This window comes from Mya arenaria, chromosome 12 (genome assembly GCF_026914265.1).
Source record: "Mya arenaria isolate MELC-2E11 chromosome 12, ASM2691426v1".
Taxonomy (NCBI): Eukaryota; Metazoa; Mollusca; class Bivalvia; order Myida; family Myidae; genus Mya; species Mya arenaria.
This window is the reverse complement of record NC_069133.1, coordinates 10,850,404-10,876,675: the sequence shown is the minus strand read 5'-3', so window position 1 is coordinate 10,876,675 and position 26,272 is coordinate 10,850,404. Positions and strand designations below refer to the sequence as shown.

General features: G+C 35.5%; 1 protein-coding gene across 3 annotated transcripts; it reads right to left on the bottom strand.

The window, feature by feature from the left end:
- Positions 1-256: 256 nt before the first annotated feature.
- Positions 257-25,866, bottom strand: LOC128211117 (uncharacterized). Of its 3 annotated transcripts, none has more exons than XM_052915538.1 (18): positions 25,756-25,866; positions 18,198-18,355; positions 17,044-17,956; positions 16,177-16,357; positions 15,484-15,642; positions 15,268-15,342; positions 14,628-14,802; positions 13,925-14,166; positions 12,561-13,457; positions 10,484-10,667; positions 9,630-9,733; positions 9,395-9,420; positions 8,998-9,118; positions 8,530-8,634; positions 3,013-3,069; positions 1,318-1,503; positions 705-899; positions 257-551 (listed from the first exon to the last, which is right to left on the bottom strand). In XM_052915538.1, the coding sequence occupies exons 2-18, from the start codon at positions 18,344-18,346 to the stop codon at positions 481-483; spliced, it is 3,840 nt and encodes a 1,279-aa protein (XP_052771498.1). In that variant the 5' UTR covers positions 18,347-18,355; positions 25,756-25,866; the 3' UTR covers positions 257-480. The 3 variants fall into 3 exon arrangements, with proteins under 3 accessions (XP_052771498.1, XP_052771496.1, XP_052771497.1); XM_052915536.1 differs by having other exon boundaries at positions 257-519; XM_052915537.1 differs by having other exon boundaries at positions 257-519; positions 17,044-17,950.
- Between the last annotated feature and the right edge of the window lie 406 nt (positions 25,867-26,272).

Here is a 26,272-nt window from a genome sequence, read left to right as displayed (position 1 = left end):
TTTGATACAGGCTTTACTATAATTATGTATTATAATGCAATATGATCACGTTGAACAATGATTGATTTTGATAACAATGAAGTTATTGGCACTGTACACATATAATGCAAAAACAATATTTCATTGATAATTTCTAGAAGTCATGGTAAAATACATTGCTTCAATACTGCTTTTCTGACACGGTTATGGTACTATCTGCGCATTTCGACACTCTTATTAACTATTCGGATTCAGGACTTATACGATTTAATCTTACCTCCTCTTTTGTTAACGAGCAAACGATTTTTTTGTTTTCTTTCACATATGCGGTTATCACTGCTACTTCCAGATGTGTTTCTAGCCGTTATTTACATCTCTGTATATTTTCACTGGAGTCGGAGTAAATATACAGTGCAAGGGTCGATGTGTTTCTTTTCGAAGAAGAGGGTGAATGACGGGGTTGTGTCGTTGCTCCTTCTTCAGATACCATATAGCCTACATCTACAAATTCCTTTGTCCTCTTCCATAACTTCCTCCCAGCTTAAGCCATAATAAAAATGATGTATAGACCTCTAAAATATTTTATTGTTGTTCAAGTTATACAAATATATTAATGCGTTCGATGAAAAACAATGAAGACTGAAAAATAAATACTCGGTTCAACATGATAAACTACAAATATGCATAAAATACTGTCGGCAAAGAAATATATTAGTAGTTTTTACCTTTCTTTATCTGTCCAAATGATCCACTTTCTAAGTCTGAAGTCGCTTTCATGGCCTTGCTACATAAAACATCTATGATTGGTTGAAATCGTTCCGCTTGAGTTTTAAAGACGATAAGATGAACCTCACTTATCTTCAAATCAGTGTTTCCATCTGACATAAACTCGTCAAGAGCATCAAAAAGGGTTTCTGCACCTGGACATATGTTTTCGTATAGTTTCAATAAATCGGCAATATATCCTGCTGTCCTAGCATTTAAATACCTTAATTTATATAGTACGCGAAGTGGCTACTGGGCTTGTCCCTGTAGTTTTCATTGTATTATTTTCATTCTAGAGGCCATTGGCGCCACAGTTTAATTGTGATGCTCGGTGACCCCATATATCCTTGGGATCACTTATTTGTAAAGCGTCTTGTTTGATGATGACTAATATGCTAAGTAAATTACCAAGTTTCAATGTCCAAACAGTTCGTTTGTAACATTTCGTTCGGTATATCTTTAAAATATTCATTAACTAAACACTTTTAAAATAATATGGAGTCAACAGGCATCCAAAATCACATAATTGATTATCGGCTACCTTAAATAGAATCTTATTAAATATTTATCTACCTGAGCCTAGAATTGGAAACGCCACTGTTTTAATCTCGGATCGGTTTGCTACTTCAAAACACATCTTCATTTGCGCCTTCCAGTCTGATGGTCTCTCCACATGTTTGACGAGTATTGCCTGTCGGGCTTCAAGCCCTTGACATGTCGTGATAAGTATACCATCCTTTTGAAAAGTTGACAGTTGTGCTACAGTAGATTTCAATTTCTATTAATTAATGTATATTTCATTTGATAAGTTAAAAACAAATACTATAACAAATCACACAAATACATACTGTGAAATCATTAATGTTCGTGGGGCATTCAAGATCCCACGAAATGTAGACCCTTTATTCACTTTTTCAATTGTCATGTTATGTACATATTTTAGTTTATTCGTTCCAGAGGCCGCACTATACAGCGTAAAAATCCGCCACACTGTATATCTTACTATAATTGTTTTGTTAATATATCTGCATTTAACAAATTATAATCAAACCATTTAAATGTGTTTTGATGAACCAAATGACAGATGCACGTGTGTGCTGTTCATGAAAATCTCCAGGTTTACAAGATGTGAGTGATGAGTGTCGGTTCTCGATTTTTTTTCTTTAATGAAGGCCACTTAGCACCCAACGTGACAATGCACAAAACAACGCGTTCAATATACTTATTAACCAAAACGTGTGAATAAATATTGAAATGATTCGATTTGAAAAAAGATGATATTCAAAAGTGATTGAATTTGTAAATATCAGCTATCTTTTAGGATTTTTTACTCAAATATATGGTCCTTCTCGGTGTTTTCATAGTTTGCAAAATTCTTAATTGGCATTCAATGGCTTCGCCTATCTGTATTTATGATCAGGGTACATCTTCTTTTATGACCTTAATTTCCAATTAAATCGATAATTGACATTGGTATATGCACTTATTGGCATGTCGTACCACTTTAGCGTGTGTCATAAACGGAGTGACGATGAAGACCGAAATCACGGGCCAGCGCGTGGAGATAATGCAGACGATCTAGAACGACGGCAAGTTCGATTTTTTTTTTCAAAGATGAAAAACCACGAATTGAAGTACCCACGAAATGGTAATTTTTCGGCAAACCACGAAATTTCATGCAAACGAATATAAATGATTTCACAGTATTAAGATCTTCATTTTGTGCGCTTCCTTAGACGAACGAATATTCTTTCAATTGTATTCATATTCCGATTAGCTCAACATCCTTGAAATACCTCTTATTCTACAAAGACGACATGACATTTTATTGCGGTAAAATGTATGTCGATAGAACAAGTGACGTCTCTGAAACAAACGCTGTTCCAACAGCTGAGATCATTCTACGTTCAATAGTATTTAAAACGTTATTTTTTACCATTTTATTTTGATTATCGGAAAGTAATTTTAAAAATAATGACTGCAAATATAAAAATTAAATAAGTTAGAATTGATGTTTATCTTTGTATGAACATATTTGGTTAGTTCACGGACAATCGTGAAGGCCTTCACAAACCGTGCACTGACCAAATGTTTTCATACACCGTTAAACCACAATAGTAAAACATTCAATCCTTGATTAATATATGACCTCTTTAAGCACTTTGTTAATACACACACATATCTTCTTTATAAATATTTAATGGTTCTAAGACAAACACATTTCCTCGATAACAAACAATCAGCATAACACTTAAATAATTCCATTACCTTGACACTGTTGTTTTACTCGCGGGCATCTCTTTTTCAACCCATTGGCAACTGCTCCTTTTGAAATACACATTTAATTCGCTAAATAAATTTGAATATTTAAATACTTATAATGCAAATTACATATTCAAAGCTGATTTGCTAATATTATATAAATTTATGAAGATAATTTCGTAGAAATCTGATGCGAATGTTGCAAATGTCTTAATGTTTGCGCAGCTTTAACATAAATTGGGCAAAAAATTCACTAAAATGATTTTTTTTTTTTGCCTGTACTTACTGAATAATCAAAAAGCAAATAGTTAGAAGATGATTATTTGCATTAGAGTAAGACCGTTTTGTATTTCATCGAGTGAGCACCAAAAGCTATATTCCACGAGTGGCGTAGCCAAGAGGGAAATATTTACTTTTGGTGTTCACGAGGTGAAATTTTTAGAACTGTTACAATGAAACAATCATTTAAGTATATGCTTAAAAAGGATATCAAATAATATAATTGCAATTTTCCAGATTTTCCGCCAATCTGTATGCGAACATGGCGTCATATTGGAAATGACGTCGTTGAAGTTGTGTCCGAGCCCCGTGCGAGCTAACAAATGATTATAAGATGAGAGAGGGTAACAACTTTAAAACAGAAAAATATGAACTTGTTATTTCACTGTTTGAAAAAGAGAAATATCATTTTAATTACATTAATGAATTTCTATAAACACTCGGAAGGAATATAATAAAAATAATAACGCCTTTAAAGCATATCATCGATTTTCTTTGCTTCAGATTTAAAGTATTCTAGTGTGATAAACCGTTGTTGTTATTTCGGCTATCGCCAGTACAAGGGATTGTCAATAGTTTCAGCGACGTAAAGTTTTGCTTGGCTAAATCATTTCGACAGAATTTTAGTAAACTAGGTAATTAAACTAATTTTGACAGTACTTAAATAAGCCATTAACGGTTGACTTGGGCCGCTGTAGCTTGATCTTTGATGAAACCAAGTTAAACAAAGGATAGGTCCTTCGATTATTATTATTATTGGCTATATAGAAATGATGATCTAAATAGTATTTAAGTATTCTGGCCATCCTAAGCTGAGCATATGTTAAACAATTGACTGATCCATCTGTCATTGTCACCTGCCGGTAACGGTAGTGCGGCTTTTATGAAATTAAACCTTTTAGACGGCATTTTTAAAAACACTAAGTAGCTAGATAGAAATGATGTGCTAAATTGGGAAAAAAAAGGTTGGCGGTGGTCATTGTGTTTCATCACCAACCGCAATTGTGTGTGAGTTAAAACCAGTAACAGTTAATGAAAAAGTTTAAAAAAAGGAAAAGACATAGATCGGAATTGAAGAAGGATAGTTCAAGAGCTGAAGATAAATTCAGATCTGGCCGCAATATTACAAAAATACCCAAATCAAATCTCAATACCAATCTAAACTCATTTTACCACATAAAAGCATAGTATGATTGAAAATTTTGCATGTTTTTAATACTTTTTAAAAAAGTATTTTCTCCTAGAATGTGTTCATAAAAAGATTTTGACAATATTTTAAAGAAAATTAATTCAAAGGAAAAAAATAAACTTGAGTATATGTTAAAGGGAAATGAATTGTACTCTGCAAGTACGTTTTTGGCTGTTGAATATTGTTCCATTGGAATCTAGACCAAATGTTTTAACAAAATAATCAATGATAGAATGTGGTTTTAAAATGTGTAAAAACCTATATACATTTAATATCCTTTGAACATATTTGGTTAAATGGGTTGAGTCTGAGATTGAGATTTGACTTAAGTATTTTTGTGATATACGGGCCAGGCACTTAATGAGGAACAGAAACAGAAATTGAATTACATGCTTTTACACCATCGTGATACGTTCAGCAGTATGGATACGGACAAAGGCAGATGCATTTTTTCAAACATCGAATTTAATTGAAAGATCCTAAACCATTCAAGCAACGTAACCCGCGGGTACCACTTGTTATGGTACAAGAGGTCGGGACGCATCTAGAATAGTTGTTGTCATGTGGCATTATATGGCAATCAAACTCGCTACGGGCTTACCCAGTGGTCTTAGTAAGAAAGAAAAATGGAAAACTACGGCTGCGTATGAATTACAGGATGTTAAATGAAAGGACAATTAATTATGTCTACGGTCTTCCAAGAAAAAAGAGATGTTTGACTGCTTACACGGGGCTCGCTACTTCACCACCAAGGACATGAAGAACGGATACCATCAGCTACCAATGGAGGAAGAATGAATAGAAAGGACTGCATTTACAGTAGGGTATAGATCAAATGAGCATTTCTATCTGTATAATATATTTAGATGACCTAATGAGTTTTATGGAACGCTTGGATTAAGTTTTGACATAATAAAATAATGTAATCTAAAATTAGCCCAAGTGAATTGTAGTTTCTTAACAGAAAGAGTCAACTTCCTTGGTCATGTAGTAAGCAAAGACGGAGATAAGACTGATCCCAGTAAAATTGACAAGGTCTGAAACTGGCCATCACCAAACACACCAGAAGATTTTCACAGTTTCGTAATATTTGCGGGGTATAACTGTAGATTCATAAAATACTGTTCAAGGATTATCCGCTCCTTAGCTGAGTTGACTCCCCACCCCACCTCCAAGAAATGACCAAAGAAGAAAGCGGAACAAAATAATTGGAATATAAGCCTACCTGGATTTCAGTAAACCCTTTAAATTGCAAACGGAGCATGCACATCTGGATTTGTAGCAGTATTATTCCAACACCAAGACGATATGAAATGAGTTATCTCTTATGCAAGCAGAGCAGTTTGTAAATCTGAGAAGAATTATTTAAACAATAGATGGCGTTGATAATTGGCGTTGAAGTGGGCAGTAACTTCAACATTTCGGAATATATGAAAGGAAATCATTTCATGGTATATACTGACAATAACCCACTGACTCATATAATGCTGCTACAAGCCAGAGATGGGCAGCTGCTTTGGCAGATTATGATTTTCAAATCAGATACCGACCTTTACCCAAGTAGAGTTAAAAGAGATTAGAAGTAAACAGAAAAAGGACCCCGTGATAGGAAAAACCGAGGATTGAGGTGATAGGTAAGCGTAGAATAGAAAATAACTACAATAAAGAAGGTACATAATGAAGAAATATTGGAAACACTTCAAGATTAGAACAGTTGTTCTGTACAGAGTTTTGATTATTTGACATTGGAGCCATCTAAAGGAGGATACTCAAATATATTAGTTGTCACCGACCACTTTACAAAATACACTTGCAATATCAATACGCGAATAGACTGCTAAACTACTGTCGATGCATTTTACAATCAGTTCATTGTGAATGGAATTCTACATAGACTCAACTCTGATAGAGGTGCCAACTTTGAAAGTCAACTGATAAAGAAGCTATGTGAGCTTACCAACATGAGTGTCACTTTAGTGTACCATCCTCAAGGCAACGCAGAGCCGAAAAGGTTTGACAGGACTATTATCAGCATACTAAGGACACTTGAGCAAGATCAGAAGAATTGACGAAGACAAGAGATTTTGTCCATAAATATGTAGAGAAAGTCAATCAGACAAAAGAAATATTATGCTATGAAAGTCAGAGGTGTCAACTTTGAAATAGGAGAACCGATAAGTGAAGATTTTGGCGAATGGTCAAGGAAAACACAAATTGAGTGACAAGTTTTAAGAGGGGGTATACACGGTGGGAGGACAGAAATAAGAAGTACCCCTGTATACATAAGAAGGTACCAGTACTGAATGAGTTACGACCCTGTACCGGAACCATGTATCCTTAGCGAACCACCGGGTGCGAGATGAATGTGTCAAATATGAGAATATCAAGAAAACAGAACAATAGATAGTTAAAGAGAAGATAAAGGATGCACCCAGAGATGAAAAATAGTCAGGTGGTACCATGATGATGATGGTGTGATTTATGTACCACAGACATATGTTCACGGGGACACCCGTGTGTAAGTGCATCAGTCAGAGGAACAAATAAAGATAGAAAATATAAATATAGATGATGGAGATGAGGATAAAAAGTGAAGTTCTTCAGCTACAGACTGATCTGGAGGTAAAAAAAGGATATGATTGAAAAGGACAATGCAGAGGTCGAAGTTGAAGTGGACAGGAGTGATGTTGCCGAAGCTGTTTCAGGAGGTCCTAATGTAGATGAGAGCACATGAAGCTGAACAGGGTTAGACTGTTGTTGAAGATACTTTCAGCAACGAGAAGGGCACAACACTTTATGAGACGTTGCATAGAAGAAGTTCCGTTAGCCACAAATAAGAAGAAGAGAAAAAGACAGTTACCGCACCCAACAATCCGAAGATCCGTAAAAGCTGAAAGAGCTTCTGAGTAATACTGCGGTTACGTGATGTATGGAATGGACAGCAGACCAGATCAAGCCGGATTCAATGCGTTGCAGATTATCATTAGTTCAGTATTGGGAAGTATGGATGGGATGGTGAGATTGCGAGGAGATTAGTGACGGAAGCTAATGAAATTATGTAATTATTCAGGATATATACTTTAAATACAATTGTAATTATGTGTATGCTTAGGAGAAGTTGTTTATAGACATACTTTCCAATATTTTAATTTGTGTGTTGAAATTTATGTGTGTTGAGAGTTATTCATAGAGTTGGAAGAAGATGGCATGAATGTATACCGTTGGTATGTTGTACTTACATTTCGCAATTAATTTTGTTTGTTTAGGGATTTTGCATATATTTTGCATTTACTTGTGCTTAAAGTGAGATGTGTGTTAATTATTTTGAATTATTGGTTGTAATCTGACTTAGAAGACAGGTACGTGTGTAACATTATCGGAGTTTCACGAGTATAACAGTTTATATTTATTTAAGTTCTATTTGATGTAAGGGAGAAAACAAGCGATCTTCTTTGACCTAATTAACAGAGTGGTCTTTCTTGGTCTTTTTAAAATATCATTGCTATCTGTTCATCTGTGACTATAGTCATCAATTGATAGTTTTGGTGGGAACACAAGGCCATTCCGTTCTTTTACTTGAGAGTTTTATTAATTTGAGTTTGAGTGAATATAAATTCAAGGTAAGTCAGTTCTAGAATCTAGTATTTCTTTTCCTATTTAGTACAGTTTGATAAGAAGTGTGTTTCTTATAATTACATTTGAGCAGTAGTATTTCAGTAGGTTAATTGGCCTTTTTTAACTTTTACAGTCAAGATGATGATTCAACCATATTAATTAACTCAATTATTTAAGATATTTGGCACCAGTTGTATTTTAATATATCAGTTGGTCTAATAACTCCACAATGTCAGTCAGTGAGAAGGAAGGTCAATATAATTTTATCATAAAAACGAAGGGCCATGGAACGGTCAGTAAAACACGGCTTCGCTGAAAAACTAGTTCACTGTGGATAAAGCAAGTTGCGAGCATAACCAAATCGAATAGTTTAACATGTTTCTTTTTTTTCGTGACATATGCGAATTGTGTCAGTTATTTTCAATTGTGCCCAGCCTTACCATGCAATTCTAAATTTGATCCAACGCTTGTTACAATGGCATCTGCCTTGTGCTCAAAAATGTCCCCTATGAACAGCTGCATGTTTACTCCGAAAATACGAACACCTGAAAACAATTGTTATCGACATTTTAAATTATCTCTATTGCCTCTAGATATATTAAATTTGTATTTTGTACAGGGGTTACAAAGATTTAATTACTTAGTTTTGTATATTCAAAGTCAGAAGCCATGAACATGTAGATCATTAAACGGAATTATAATTAGTACAACATGCAAACCTTAGTTTTGGTAACTTTGGAAATTATTTACGTTATTCCAGCAAATCGACATGTCTCTTTGCGATTTTCCATAAGTTAGAAGGTAGGGAGTTCCATTAATATCTATAAGCGAAATAAGCCAGCGGTACGTGATTCTTATATTACACAGCCCATGAGTATCAAGTCAATCAAATCGACATAAGTACTTGCCATTTTCAATTATGACATAGCCTGTGTTGGAATAGGCCTTCTGTCGTATCTTTGGATTTACATATTGCATGTTCCTTTCTCCCATAAACCGAACATTCATACGTCGAGAAGAGCTTTGAAACTGTCAATAATGGTCAATTAAGTACAGGTAATAGGAAAATAGGCATTTCGTGTTACTCGCTTTCATATCGGAATACCAAATTATACAAAATAAACAAAGCAGAAACAGTTAATGAAAGAAATTGTTGACTATATGTTGGAATATCTGAGTAAGTTAAACATATTGTATGTATTTTAAATAACGTTCAGAGCACTGATAGACACAATTGTATATAAAATGCTAAACTGTTAAGAAAATGAATGTGGCATGCTTAAAAATATTTTAAGGATGCATTACCTTAAGTTTTCCTATTTCTCCACGTGCTAGAGAAAAAGAAACAGAATAAAACAGAAAACATAATTGAGGTGTTTCAAATATTTGTAATTGTCTAGAACTGTAAAACACATGCTACATATTTTAAGATGCCAAAAGCACAGTTTATCGAAGGAGTAAGCTCCATGGACTGGGACGCTACTGAAAAAAGAAGGGCGACCACAAAACTGTATTTATATATACAGAAGGAATAACTGACCTGATGCTGCCATTGCCCCGGGAACTTGATCATCTCCGATATCTGCGTCATCTTTAGCCCCGTACTGGAATGTCTCATGCTCGCCTGGTAGCCGTATCAAACATCTGAAAGAGAAATTGGGTTCGCTGTTGAATACATGTTTTAAAAGGATTCTTTTCTGATTTTAAACGGTCAGACATCTTAAAAGTAACTTCAGTTGAGATGTGATGCAACTGCTTTTTTCAATGATAAAACCTCACCAAAAGATCAAATTAAAGCTTCTTTGTTATTAGTTTTTACAAAGGGCGACGGACACTGCTTTATTTAGCCGATAACCTTAAGCATGATTGTTTTTAGACTTGTATTGACAACAATTTGCTCATTTGCAGTCTTACTTCCCAAAACGATATACCACAACTAATAGTTTTGTTTTTATATTCCAAAAAGGATGAACACATGTCGAAATCAATGGTTCTAATAATGCATACCGAGCTTAATTTGAAAGAAATGAGCATGAAACAGGGTATTTTTACCTTATGAGACTATAGTAGATCACAGTAAATCTTTGAGCATCCACCAATCATTTAATTTGTTTACGTTTTCAGCTATTAAATACACGGTTACAATCTTGTAATCAGAAATTAATATTTCCATTCCAATGTATAGTTAAGTAAGTAGTAAAAGATTTATCAGTCAAAAAACATTTTTGTTATACATGTGTATGTATTGATTTTGAATAAGAGTGTCACTACTTAAAGAACTCAGTGTCAGTTATAACATGAAATTTGTGATTAAGTTCCTTTTAAATCAAATACGACAAGTTTTCATACAAGTAAAAGTATAAAATACTTGAGTGTATTCTTGATGATAGATACCTAGTAATCGTCTCAATTTCATCGATTTTTCCAAGAGATTTTTTATCTTGCAACGCACCCTTCACTGACATGTTTTTAATGGTGTGCTCCTCTCGTATGACTGAGTTGAGTATTTGTTCCAATTCATCACGGACTATTTCTCGATCTTCCCTTCTCCCGCGAATTTCAACAGTTTCACTGTCATCTTCAAAACATAATTATGTATAATTATGCAGAGCATATACCCATTAAAAATGAATTATTCTTTTCCACTTGACAACATGACCAAGTCATCAACATGATGTCGATAGGTTTCCAAGTAAGGTTTAAAATGTTTTGAATGAAAGTGCATTTTCTTAAAACAGAAGGCCCTATATCGCCCACCTGCTATTGGTTGCGAAAGAAGTCATTGGTTGGCAAGATAAAAGGTGGCTGCTTAGAATGTTGGTGGCTGCTTAGGAGGTTAATGGTGAGTTGATGTTGAACAGGGAAGCAAGACACTGTCTAAGTAGCTGTTGGTTTCTAGGAAAATCAGTCAATAAAGTTTGGGAGCGGTGCATTTTTGTTTCAAGTCATGGTTGCTAGGAAAATAAGCTGCTGCTTAGGCAGTCATAGATCGCTTAAAAATAGTTTGCCAATATTGCAAATGGTTGGTACAGAGGTCAAAGATTGTTCAGGAAATTGATGATTGCCATGGAAATATGATGATTGTAATGAAATTGGTAAAGGACAAATCTATATCGTAAACATATCCGCTCTGGGTTTTGGGTAAAAATATCTTAAATATTGTTCTTATATAAAACTATGGTAAACTAGAAATCTCCAGGGAGGGGCCAACATTGACTCAATGCGCATGATTTGAACAAATTTGGAACCACTTGGCAATGCTTCATGCCAAAAAAACTAAGCTCGAAGTATTGCAGTTTTTGAGTATTTTTTTAAAGATTATTCTAATATAAGTTAACGTAAAGCTGAGCCTACCCTATGGTTGCCATTTTTAACAAACTAACCTAATTTGAAGGAACATACACAGGGAAAATTTCTGTGATTTGGTTTCAAATTATGTACGCGGTGTCTTCCAGGAAGATTTTCAGTTTTCCGTATAATGATATAGTTAAAACGAGCCCGGCCCCTAGCACCCCTATTGTCAACGAGCCCGCAAATCCCCCTGGCAGCCATGTGTTTAAGAAAGAACAAAATGTTTAAGAATTTTGGTAGAGGGTACTCAAAGAACATAATATTTTATCTGTGAAATTATTTTGAAATCGGACCAGCGGTTTCTGATGGGAAGACTTTCCAAACTTTCCAAACAGCCATAATGAAAACTATCCCCGATCCCTTGTTTGTACAATGATGCTTTCATTATGAGTCTATATGGATTTATAATTTATTTCATAATTTCGAATTTGCTACGGCGAGCTTTGTCAGATGGCTGTATTTGAATGACCGCATCGTTCCTTTTAAGAGATTCATTCATTTTGCAGGGGATGTCTGTATCCGGTCATTGAGTACTTGACATTACTTCCTAAGTGTATATATTAGTTTTTCATCATTCTATATTGTTCAAACAATGATACTGTCTCTAATAAGGGTTATATTTTTTTAATTATTGATAAATGTTTGGACAATGTACTCGTGTTTCACCGACCGCTCCAAGGCAATAACCTTCCTTTCTTTATAAAACTAGGAACATTTCGTTGAAATATGTTTGAAATCGCGCCAGCCGTTTATGAGGAGAGAAAACAATCCTTTAAGCTGCCAAGGCAACCAGAGTTATGCAGAGAACAACACTTTTTATAATCTGGAAGACACGTTCTTGTGAAGTCTGGAATAAGCCTAGTAGTTTAGGATATGTCATGGAGATGCTGACGACGGACAGTGACCCGTCAGAATGGCTCAACCTTAAGCTAAATTGAATTTTCGGTAATAAAGTATTGGTATTTTCCTTTGTCATAATTCTGCAAAATCGTTGATAACAATTGAGTGTTCATTTGGTACTTCATAAACTTAAGATAACTTAGGTTTTATAATAAAAAATAATTGAATAAAAAGGAATGTACGTAAGACAATATTAAAACAGGGTTCACAATATACTTACCAGAAAATGCAATAAAACCATTGTATTCTTTTAGATTTTTCTGCAAATCATCAATATCAACACGATTGAACCGTTGAATAAAACCAATTTGGATTGTTCCTCTTTTCAAAACTAGTGTCCTTAAGACTCTCTTGTCAAGGAAAGACTCTATACTTTTGTACATTTCGTTCACGTTTTCGTGCCATCCATGCAAACCTATCCTGCACTTTTTCTCGTCGATATCAAAAGCTGCAAAGTCATCGTGTTCTTTAGTTAAATCAGTAATAAACTGTATCCATTCACCAGAATGGAACACACCCTTGTCGCCCCTTTCATAAAGAATAAAATTCTCCAAAATATTTGAGAAGACACTCACTATGTCCGAGTCCATATCACTCATATTTGCATATCCATAATCGTCTTGTTGATCCTTCACAAACACGACGTGGAACGCACTTCCTTCTATTTTCCATGAGGCCTCGATTCTCTTTTCTTTAAGGCTTTCGTCAATAAGTGCAATTACACTTGCTTTTGATCGGACAAGCTCAGCACATTCAAACGATAGCCCATGTTTGTATTTACTGACTTTCATTTTGTTTATACTTTCATGAATTACAAGTTTTGCTTGTGTTATGTCGCTTGGTTGCCCTTTTAAATCAACAAAATCATCGTCAACTCTGACATCAAGCTCCGGTATTGCTTTTAGCCTTCTTATTAAACCGCGTTTTTCCATCAATTTTATGTGAATAAACGATATATGTATCCGTTCGGTTATCATGGTCAGTTGTCTTTCCCACTGCTTCACCTTGCCTTCGATGTTTTCAAAAACAGCAGATGTACTTGCCCTCAAGCCAAAAACTTCAATCAGACACTTTGATTCATCCCAGAGTACCACAACGTCTGGGTGTTTGGAGAAGGCTAAAATGCAGCAATGTGAAAAACAGTTATAGGCCGGTATTCATATAACATCTTAAAAAATATAACTGAAGTTAGTTTCCTTAAACGTCCATGATAAAATCAAAATATATTGATATGTGATTTACTGTAAGGTATTTTTTTATAAATAAAGTCAATGAAAATAAAGTTTTTGTTTTTTTTACATGATCAGGATATTAAATTATATAAATATATAAATTCAGTACCGAGATATATAAATAAGGAAAAGAACCTAAGTTAGGAAACGATTTATTATTTAAGATGTTGTATTTTACCCAGGCTAGGGCTAATGTATTGGTTATTGTATGTTTATGAAATCAAGTACAAGAGTTTTTGGGCAAAGTAACGGTATGCGTGAAGTCTTTAAAAGTTATACATTTATTCCTTTTTCGAAAAAAAAGAATACAAAAAACAATTAACACGTTTTAAATGGTGCGTATCAAACTTACTAGTGCAATAATCATTGACATTTGTGAAAATCTTGTGGCTGAAGTCAAGTATGCGGTTGTCAGTGACATTTTCAAAAAAGTGTTCGACCAGATAAGTCACATCCCCAAGCCAACTCATTCTCAACTGCATTACGTTCGGCGTGGCTGTCGTGAGGCAACAAGAAAGTTTAAGTGTATTCTCGGTTATTTCGCATTCGCAAAAGTGTGCCTCCAAGTCCTTCAGAAACTTCGAACAGCATGTTCTAAAAAATGAATACAAATAATCCCAATAAATGATAGGAATAAAGCATGACATAGGTTTTAAACATATAAACACAACACACATGGATCATTTACCATAAATCATAACTCGTGTTGGACCATGTCTTAACACTTTAAAATGATTCTTAAATTCACCTGAAAAATGAAACACTAAGTAGACAAAATACTCTTATAACATGTCGTCATAATAAAGCACAATGTTATCATACCACCTAACACTAATATGTTTGATATGTAATTCGACATTTACCCTAGAGGTTTTTGATGCGACCCCAGCCATGACCTCCCAAAATGGACATCAGTACTGGTTTCTACTGAGTTATCGGACTCGAACGTGATTCTATAAGCTATCAGCTTTCGTTAAAATCGAGCTTAATGAAACTAATATAAACTAAACAGCAATTATGAAATACCGTGTGTATAAAGACATGACGATGCTCACTTTTTCAAAAGTTGAGATTTAGCTGTTGACAATGAAAAAGCAATTGGTTGTGGGAGAGAAAACTTGTGAAGTTCTGCATCATAAAGTTCGCCCAACTCGCACTTGTAAAATGGCGACACTCGAAGTGACTGTCCGTTCAAAGTGTGGTCCTTTTTGGCACAAACCCTTTCGACAACTGAAACAACACATTTCAGTGAAACACATCATGAATAAGATGATATACCAAGTAGACTAGCCTGACAAACAAATAAAATATGTATCCAATAATTCAGTGTACAATGCACTACTAATTGCCAATCATTAAAAATGGCCGGGGATCGGTTTGAATATCAGGGAGTCATGCCCAAAGCATGGTAATGGGGCTTAGACCCCATTTTCAATTGTTTCCAAACTCATTTATATCCATTTCAAGGTTTTGATGCAATTGTCAATACAAAAACAATATTTATAACTGTACAATAGTCTAAAGATAAAAAAGGTCGGAATCCTGATTTCCTGAACTTTAAAACCCCTGAATACATGCACAAGAAATAATGGTGAAAATAGTTATGGCTTATAAGTAATTATTTTTCAAAAGTACCGTATATCAATAGCATTTGTATGAATGCAATATAGATATATTAAACTCATTATGTTTTACCTTCCGCATCTGAGAAAGTCACAATAGTACAGATTCCGTCGTCGGTCTCATACGGGGTGCCCTCGACGTCTCCCCCTAAAAACATACAATAAACAAAACATACCTAGCTCTCTTATGGAAATAAAAGAACTTTCAACACATAGATATACAACACATTTGGTGATAAATTTGAACATATCATCACTTAGTTCAAACATCCGAGGTCTAACAGCATACCTCCATTTCTCTCACTTTCAAAGTAAAGCTCCAGCATGTCAACCGTCACACCGCCGTTGAAGCTAATGGCAATCATCGGTGTTTTGCCCAGTAGGTGCAGCTCCGGGTAAAAGGACAAATTCCTCCTCTTGGCAAAGTTTCTCTTCATGTACTCCATATCTGCAATTAATAAGAGATAACTATACTGGCCTCGTCTTTATTGGATTTTTAAAGTTGAAGGCCACCTTATGATTTGGCGCATTTAGTCAAAAGGTCAAACCAGCGTTGCTTTTATCAGGATATTGACAGTATAAAGAAACATAACATAATTTAAAACAGCATTTAATATCAAGAGTCAGTGAACCATCAAATCGAATAACGTAAAGTAGTTTACAGAACATTTTACATTTTACTGTTTACTTCTCAAACATATATATTTATAATATTATAAGACTTTCAAAAAAGTGAACGAAAGCAGGGCCCATATCTACTAACGTTTGAGTCTAACTTTGAGGCTAAAGGCTCAAACCGTAAATCGTGTTTTTTTTGTGTTTTTTTATTACATGAGTATGAACAATGTATTCATGATTAAAAAGCTGTGTATGTTACATGAGGCTAATTCTAACTTTATTTGTTAACATTTTGTCAAAAGGAATGATATTAATGACATCTCGTTAATTCAAGACGTTAGTGAAATGGACCTAGGCTACGTACCAGGTTTTCCTTCCACAGAAAACACGGCACATGTTTTCGGTAAGTTGAAAACCATTGAATCTTGAATATAGTCGACAGTGTTGCCCATGCAAACTTCAAAGAGAGTTATGATGTGTTCTTCAGGAGCTTTTGGGTCTATTCCTTTTGCAAATATACAGTACTTCGTAGTGTCATTTTCGACCTATGGCACAAAACAGTAATCAATTATTAGCGTGCAGTTACGGTGGCTGATACAAGCGCTTTGAACAAGTTTCGTTAATTGTGGACCACATCTCGGTCTGTAGAATAACGAATATTATTCTTTAATATGATCTTATGATCCAAAATAACCTAGTATTGAAGTGTACCTACGTTTTATGCAGACAACAAAATAACAAAATATATTGAGTTTGACCAAACCTGTGGCCACGAGATGGTTAACAGGTTTCTGCACCCCATTTTACTTACAGGTATTATCCAACTTGACCTGAACTTAGTAAACACAACAGGTTCTTTTCGTTCATTTAACCGAGTGACTTTGTTTTTTAACTGCATATGGTCAAACATCGAACTTGACCTAAAATCAGCAGAGTCTAACATTCTGACCAAGTTATTTATTATGAAAACTGTGCCGTAGTGAACGTCAACAAACCGATTTTGGACGATGAGCAACGGACGGACGACGTATATCCAACGATCATAAAAATTCACATTAAGCACTTGACGCAACAAGTCGTACCTGTGTCGGTGTTGATTCTCTTCGTGATTCGGTTTGAACATTTTCTTGTTTGCGTATTTGATCAGAAGTGGGTGTTATATAAAACAAAACAAATGCAAAATTTAAAAACTGCATTTTGTGTTATATTCTTATAATTTTATTCAACAAACCTGTCGAAGACTCTCTGTGCTCCGGCTTTGGTTCCTGTTTTGTGGCTTCTTCGACTCAACGTGCCTTTGGTTTTGTTTTCGTTCTTGTTCAAGCTTTACTGCGGGCTCGGTTGGCGTTCTATGTTGCCTTTGCTTTGCCGTATCCTTTGTTCTCCTAGGCGTTTTCTCTGGTTTGAACGATTCCTTGTCTTTTTGTTTGAATGGAGCACTTTCGTAGCCAAATGTTGGCCTGTTAGCTTTATCAAAATCAGGTGTATGTTGATATGGCTGTACATACGGATAGTATGGGAAAGGACCCCACTGTGGAAACCTTGGTGCCTGATATTGTGCATTTGGTATGTATGGTTGTTGTCCTGGATAAGGTTGCCAGTATGGCTGCGGATCATACTTTTGTTCCGCTTGCACTCCATATTGTCCTTGAAAAGCGTTGGCATCATATCCAGCAGCGGGTGGATACCCTTGAGCGTGTGTGAAGTCAGTGTAACTGCTGTATTCGTCACTTCCTGCCATTAGATTTTCTTGTGTTTCACTGTCTGAATGGTCGACACTATCAGATTCAACTGTTAGTGAAATGGCATCAGTCTCGATCATGTTATCTGAGAGGGTTGACCTATTCAACTCTCTTACTATTTGGGACTTAAAATGTCTGTGAGGCACGGGAGGTGGAGACCTCTTAATGTCAGACTCGCTTGTTTCTGGAGTCAGTGTAGGTCCTTCTCCAATGATTGAACAGTCTTCTGAAAGTGAATGCTGCTGCTGCATTGAATCGGGCATGCTAGCTATAAATGATGGTCCTTGGATGCTTTCCTCGATTTGAGACGCTGCGCTCTCCTCTGGTTGTTTATTGTATTGATTGTCGCTTGATTGTTGGTACATGCTTTGTTCTATGCTTTCGTCCATACTAGGTCTAAAACTCAAGTTTAACTGAGTCAGTAGCTTATGTTCACAATTCATACATGCCTAATAGTTTAAGGAATCCTACTGCATTAACACATAAAACTTAAAGTATTTTAGCATTACAATATACATGTCTAAGAACACTTTGATGTGAAAAGTACGTGTTTTACTTGGTTACATTTACCATAATGGTGAAAATATTTGGAATCTGTAAAAATACACCCAACTTATAAAGTTTGGCATTAGGTTATAATTACTTGTATTTGCCCGGAACGTGGTATCCCTTGAACACGTTGAGGACGGACTTCCCTGTGGGTCGCTCACCCTCCCACGTTCCCTCCCCCTCGGAGCCCGAACTGCTGTAAGCGAACTCTTCCTCGTTCCCGCTACCGCTAGGACGGGACATCCTTCATATCTGAAGTAACATGAATGTTGTAGCCAATGCAAGTTATTGGGTTTTATAATCGCTAATGCAATGCATATATTGCTGTTGTTGTTGTTGTTGATGTTGTTGTTGTTGTTGTTGTTGTTTAGCATGAGATCCTTGGAATAGTACTCTTACATGGTCCGATAAAGAAATTGAAAGTTCATCGTCTAGCTCCTAATACCGTTATATTACACGTTACCTGGATTTGTTTTAGAGAAGTTGCAAAACACTATGTGTACGGTTACGTGTACGTGTGGTCTTCGTTTGTGCACAACGCCAACCAGATATGCGTCCATTGTACAAGCTTAATTAGATTTACATGTACGAGACCATGATGAAATTTATTTTCGCGATGAGTACAGGTTTAAAGAGAAATATCGCAAACGATTTTATAACCTCAGTTGCAACGTTTACCTTTATGTGTAGCTATACGTACAAGTTCAAGTTCATGGCGTGTTTAGTAACCGTTTAAATAATAATCAAATGTAACTGAATTTTTACAAAATGATGTTTTAAACGCAAAAATTATGTTTCAAATACACCCGAGAATAATTGAAATACACAAGGATCTGCATGTGCAAACAGACAACTGTTCGTACGGTTATGGGTGAACGTATACTTTTGTGGAGAGACAACATCATCAGTCTTTGTAGTATGCAGTTGATTTGTGTGTAACTGTAATGTTCTGTGTTATGTATAATAAGAACAGTAAGTAACAGATCCTTGTTGTAATGTTTATTGTTATTTAAATGTCAACCTGTCAACTACGCCTAGCTATATTGGCACCGCCGCCAAATATTATAATTGAGTTCTATTCTCTGCTGATCGCATCATAGCAAGCATGTAATTTTAGAGGCATTAAAATATATAGTCCTATAGCGTGTTGAATCTTCATTCCTTAAAACCCTAAGATGTTACAATGGCGACGAGGATGTTAAAAGTTTGGTTTAAAGATTAATAAACCTTATTGGAATGAACTTGTGACATTAAGGTGATTCATACATGAAACATTGGTGATTTACTGACACAATGGCACAAGGATTACCAGTGTTTCCGAACTTTGTTGTGAATGAACCAGCGGTAGACACCAGATGGACAAAATGGTGTAGTAGACTGGAAAACTTACTCGTGGGTTTAGACATTAAGGATGAAAAACGGGAGAGAGCGTTACTCCTCCACTATGCTGGCGAGGACGTCAACGATGTCTTTTATACTCTACCGGACACAGGTGAAGACTACAAGACAGCGCTAGCAAAACTGAAGGACTACTTTGCGCACAAAAAGTGCACGGAATTTACAAATTTCGTCAGGCAAAACAACCACACAGACGTATACCTTTTCACCAAAGAAAACAGTTGAAGAAGGAATTGAAACGTCTGGAGGACCTTGATATCATAGAAAGAGTGGATGGTCGTACATATTGGGTGTCGCTGATAGTCGTCGCACCTAAGCCAAAATCCAAGGCAAATAATAAGAATTTGCGTTAATATGCGACAGCCAAATCAAGCCATAAAGAGAACACGGCATATCATACCGACAATTGATGACATGATTGTAGACCTGAATGGCGCGAAATTATTTTCAAAGTTGGATTTTAATCAGGGTTACCATCAGTCTTCGTATATTTACATGTATGTTGTTTTTCTAAATATAGTTATATGTGTCATTTCTTAAAATGTAATTGTTATTTTGAATCCGGCAGTGACCAGTCTAAACTACTGAGCACCAGTTTGGAATATTGGAAAGAACACTCTCATTACTATGGAATTTCATTCATAAGCAAGTGAAACATGATATAAACTGAAACTGAAATTTTCAAGCCGCACAGATTAGTTTGGCATTAATATCTATTAACTCTTGACATTTGCTATAATGTTGAAATGGTTCACACGTGCAACACTGTGTGTGCTTTATGTTAATACAACCTTCATCAAATAGGAACAATTAATTTGGTTCGACAAAACTTGTGTAAAACTGAACTTTGAATTAGAAGGCAATTATTTTTAGAAAAATAGTTATTATTTAATAAGTCATGTGAATTTCAATCTGAGTTGAGAGAGGATGTAATGTTTATTATTATTTAAATGTCAACCTGTTAACCACGCCTAGCTATATATTAGCACCGCCTCCAAATATTATAATTGAGTTTGTTCTGGTATATGTCTAGAGCTGTAAATGTAATATGATCTGCATGCTTAGAGATATATACCCCACCTATAGCCATACTATAAATGGCCATATGTATTTAGTCGCTATAATAAACTCAGTACAGAAACATCTCTGTTGTTATACTTCATTAAAGAACCCAAAACATGGTGTCAGAAGTGTTACTTTAGATATATATATATAAAAGAATTTATGGAATTGTAAAAAGATATCTATATTAATTCTTTGATCAAACTTGACTTACTTTAAAAAAGAATCATGGACTTAACAGGTGTTCAACAACCCGTTATGGAAAAGGACTGCAATTTCACCAATGCAGAGGAAATGATCCGACATCGAATAGTATTCGGTATTAACTCATCAAAGATCAGAGAAAAACTGATAAATACTTGTGCAGAACTTACTATGGACAAAGCCATTCAAATCGCGCAGAACATCAAATATGCGCCGGAGCAATTAAAGTCCATGTCCGCGGCTCCACCGGAGGCCCCAGTCCACGGTGTAAAGCAGAAAGGATTCCAACATAAGAAATTCCAGGGAGCGAGAACACAGGGAGCGAGACCGAAAAGGAAAGGCCCAGCTACTCAGACCAAATCCGGCAGTCAGTGTAGGAAATGTTCGAAGTGTGGTGGTATTGAACACTCTCGCAGTGAGCCGTGCCCAGCGAAAGGCAAAACTTGTTTCAAGTGTAAAAAGCTGAATCATTTTGCTAGTGTGTGTAGATCGCGAAACGTGCATGAATTAAATTTCGAACCTGATCACTGCCAAGGTAATGAAAAATGTTTTGTAGACCATATTAGAGCGAATATTAAGAAAGGCCAAGCTTTTGTAAATGTTAACGTTGGTCCTCAGAAATTTCCAATTGAGTTCAAGTTAGACACTGGTACCCAGGTCAACATCATTCCAAAGCATTTGTATGATAAACTTAGGATGTACCATCCCATGCAAAAGCCCAAACATCAGTTACTAGACTATAATGGTGGTCGATTGAATGTTGCAGGTGTATGTTCTCTTTCATATCAGTATGGAAAGTTCAAGCAGATCCTAGAATTGTTCATTGTGAAAACTAGATCTCCTGCAATACTAGGTTAACAAGCATGTCAAGATGTAGGTTTGGTCAAACTCGTATACACAGTAGGTGACAGTGAGAAAAGTCTCACTCAGTCAAGCATTCTTGAAGAATAGGCTGGTGTATTTGATGGCATTGGTCTATTTCCTGGTGAGGTTGACATAAAAAATGATCCTAATGCCACCCCTGTTGTTCATCCTCCAAGACGCATTCCTGTAGCATTAGAGGAAAATGATAAATAACAGTTTCAGTCTATGGTAAATGATGATATCATTACCAAGGTCACAACGCCAACAGATTGTGTTAATTCAATGGTGATTGTTGAAAAGCCAAATTCAGAAAGTGCTCGAATATGCTTAGACCCAAAAGATTTAAACAGGGCAATACTTAGACCTCATTAACCAATGAAAACACTTGATGATGTGTTACCCAAGCTAAGTGGAGCGAAGTTTTTCACTAAACTTGATGCCAGGTCAGGATATTGGAATTTGAAATTGTCCAATAAGTCCTCGTTTTTGACTACTTTCAACAGCATAAATGGAAGATACATATTTAAAAGATTACCGTTTGGTCTTTGTCTGTCACAAGATCAGTTTCAAAGGAAAACTGACGAATGTTTTGAAGGTTTGCCTGGCATTGTAGCTATTGTTGATGATATTTTGGTTTTTGGAAAGACCAAACAGGAGCATGATGCAAATTTGAGATTGGTCATGAATAGGCTAAGAGAAATGGGAATCAAGTTTAACCAAGATAAGCTTCATGTTAGTGTTAGTGAAGTTTCATATTTTGGTCATGTTTTAACATGTGATGGTCTAAAAGTAGACAAATCGAAAATATCTGCTGTAGCAGAAATGAGCCCCCACAAAGCAAAACTGAGTTAGAAACAATTTTGGGTATGGTCAATTACTTATCGAAGTTTGCGCCAAACTTGGCAACAGTCACAAGTACTTTAAGGCAGCTTTGTGCGAAGAATGTTCACTTCCATTGGGAAAAGGAACATGACGATGCATTTCAAAATGTCAAGGACATAATGACATGTTCTCCTGTACTTGCATATTATGATCCAAAGAAGCCTTGTACTTTGCAATGCGACAGCAGCAAATTAGGGTTAGGTGCCACATTGTTACAAAATGAACGTCCAGTGGCATACGCGTCAAAATCATTGACGAAAAGCGAGCAAAACTATGCTCAAATTGAAAAGGAAATGTATTCCATTTTGTTTGATTGTCGTAAATTTGAGCAATACATCTACGGCAGAGAGGTCATAGTTCAAAATGATCATCTCCCATTGGTTTCTATCATGAAAAAAAAACATTATACCAGGCCCCAGCTAGGTTACAAAACATGATGTTACAACTGCAAAGGTATAACATCAAATTAGAGTTCAAGAACGGAAAGAATGTGCCGTTGACACTTTCCCTGGTTACTCGGATCGTATGGACCTCAAAGTGCATTTGGTTATGACAAACTTAACCTATAGGAAATTAAATGTGATAAGAAGGGAAACAAAACTAGACAAAGTTCTTAGCGTCCTTAGAGATACAATAATGGTTGGTTGGTCTAACAAAAAAACACATTGTCCTGCAGAGGTTACAGAGTACTGGAATTTCAGAGACGAAATGTCATATATTGTTGGTCTTATAATGAAAGGTGATAGGATCGTCATACCCAAATCCCTTAGGCAGGAAATGTTGAAAAATGTCCATGTTGGACATATGGGCGTAGAAAAATGTTTGCAAAGAGCCCGAAATTTATTTTTCTGGCCTAGGTTAACTTCTGAGATCAAAGAAATGATTTCATTGTGCCCAACTTGCTTAGAGAAAATGTACTCTAATGCAAAACGGCCTTTAGAACCACATTATGTCCCTGAACACCCTTGGTTTAAGGTTGGAACAGATTTATTTTCCTTCCAAGGAAAAGACTATCTCATTGTGGTGGACTATTATAGTCATTACTTTGAAGTAAAACAGTTACCCAATGCAAAAAGTCAGACTGTCATAGATAGAATAAAAGGCATATTTGGTAGATTTGGTATACCATATCAAGTTGTCTCTGACAGTGGTCCATGCTATGCAAGTCATGAATTCAAGAAATTTGCAAGTGATTGGAATTTTGAGCAAATTATGACTGATCCATATCACAGCCAGTCGAATGGATTAGCAGAGAAATATGTTGGTATTATTAAACGCATTTTGTCAAAATCAATGTATGATGGTCAAGATCCTATGATAGGTATTCTGGAATAGAGAGCAACACCATTGGAATGTGGTTTCACCAGCACAGTTGTTAATGGGTAGACAGCTGAGATCAGTTAAACCCACTATCACGGAAAATGTCACACCCAAAATACCTGACCATGATTATGTCAAACAATTTATATCTGAACAGTTTTTGTTAAATAAATCGGAATACGTACCAATGTTTAGTAAGTTGTATTTTGTTACCTTTTTGCTTTTTATAAATGAAGTTAACCTACATTATAAAGGCAAGGTTAGTTAAGGCAATTGTTGATAGCTAGACCACTTCAGAGCATTCTTTGTAACTTTAAGTGTTTTTGAATGTCATGAAAATACTTTGTGAGCCTACATTTGCTATGTTAATTGCATTATTTTGATTTTTATTGCAATATTTTGATGTGTGTGTCTTGATTGTTGTGTTTGGGTTATTTCAGATAACCGTTCCTACGTTCCTATACGTACAATTTAGCGTTACGATGTGTTCCATAACGTTCTGTTATGCTGACTGATTGACTGTTTGACTGTATGGAATAAATGTGAGCGAGTATTTTAAAACGAGTTCCGGTTTATTATGTGAAAAGAAGATCCCGCGGTGTAGTGACTTGAGACTTCGATATGTAGTCCTATAGCGTGTTGAATCTTCATTCCTTAAACCTCTAAGATGTTACACTTGTGTATGTAATGGAGTAAGTCAGACCCGAAACGCCGCGAGACTGGTTAATAGGTTTGTGTCACAGTTGTGGGTGCTTTCATGAAGAATAACAACAGAAATGTTTCTGTACTGAGTTTATTATAGCGACTGAATACATATGGCCATTTATAGTTGGAGTATAAATCTCTGAGCATGCTGATCATATTACATTTACAGCTATAAACATATACCTGAACAGTTCATTTGTACAACAGCTTAATAACCACTAACTATGATTCTTGAAATATATGAATATAATGCATGAATGCTATTCGCTGACTACATGCTGGTAGGCGGGGCTTTCCAGACCACACAGAGCATATCAGAGACCACTACAGTAATTATTTTTAAAGAAAAATGCATTAAATATTGAGTTGAATATACTTTCGTAGACTTACACTTACTGTATTTACTTCTTAATGGAACTATTGTAAGTACTGAAACTATTGCCTAACTTATGTACATGTTAATATGTGTTATATATTATCAGCGTCATGTTTTATATCGCTAGTACGTGTAGCCAGTTGAGCATACTCTTCTCCTTCTAGAACTGTCATCTATGTATTTTCTAGGTATCTTCTAATGCCAACGGCAAATTGCGCGTAAAATAACCCCTAAAAATTGTACATGTTTACCGACCACTTTTATTGCCTCGCCCAAACCTCTTGACGTGCATGTGTGCACATGTATATACACGCATTCTCTGGAGAATTGGGATATTGATGACGTCTTGTATAGATTATTCTATATATATTGTGCATGTGGACCAACACTATTAAAGTGAATGTGTAGTACTATTAAAAGTTCCACAAGTTAACTTCTTTGTCAATATCGGAGAAAAAAGGTAATAAAATACGCTCAAATGAACCATTTATTTCTAACAAGAAATACGTTTTTTTTTGTTTGGGAACCCCCCAAACTCCCCTGCCAACATTTTAAACCATTCAAATTTAGGTTCTGAGGAAGACGCGAATGTCAAAGGATGTGCAGTTACGCCCCCTTGATCTGACGTCATTTCCTATTTCGACCGTAAATGGTGATGAAACAAGTACTATACAATGACTACTAATATAATTGTATATACATTTCCTAAAACTTAAAAACAAAACTGCCATCCCGTGAAGTTCAAAACAAAAGTAGAAGTACGTTTATGGTTAAAAAAACACTTGGGATTAAAACATTTATACAACTTTGATCTGACATATTACGAGTATAAGGAACATACTTGTTCTATCTAAAAGCACTGATACAGCACGAGTTGTAGTTGTAGTTCACTTTTCTTAAATGTTCAGTCCACTAGCTTGTTCTTTCGAGTTGCTTCCTGCTTGAAGTTTAAGCATGGTTCCCTGTTTTTAAGTTACAGTTAATCTTAAAGTTAATAACCATTCATGTCATGACAAAAGACCGTTGTCAGGGGTAGTCAGCTCATACATAATAATATATACTCGGCAAAAAAAGTCATGCGACTAGGTATATAATGGTGTATAATTTTGAATGTATTTAAAAAATATTTTATGTCATACATGATATGAAAGAATAAATCGAGGACAATCGTTTATTAAAAAAAATAATGAAGTTTATTGCTATGAATAATACATTTTATCGATTTGACCAGTATATGGGTCTGGGCCGTGTAAAACTCACAATACAGCTCGTTTATGCGTAAAACCGTTTTGTATAACCAGCCTCTGGAATGAAATATACAGTAAGAACATCAACAAAAATAATGTAAAACAATGAAA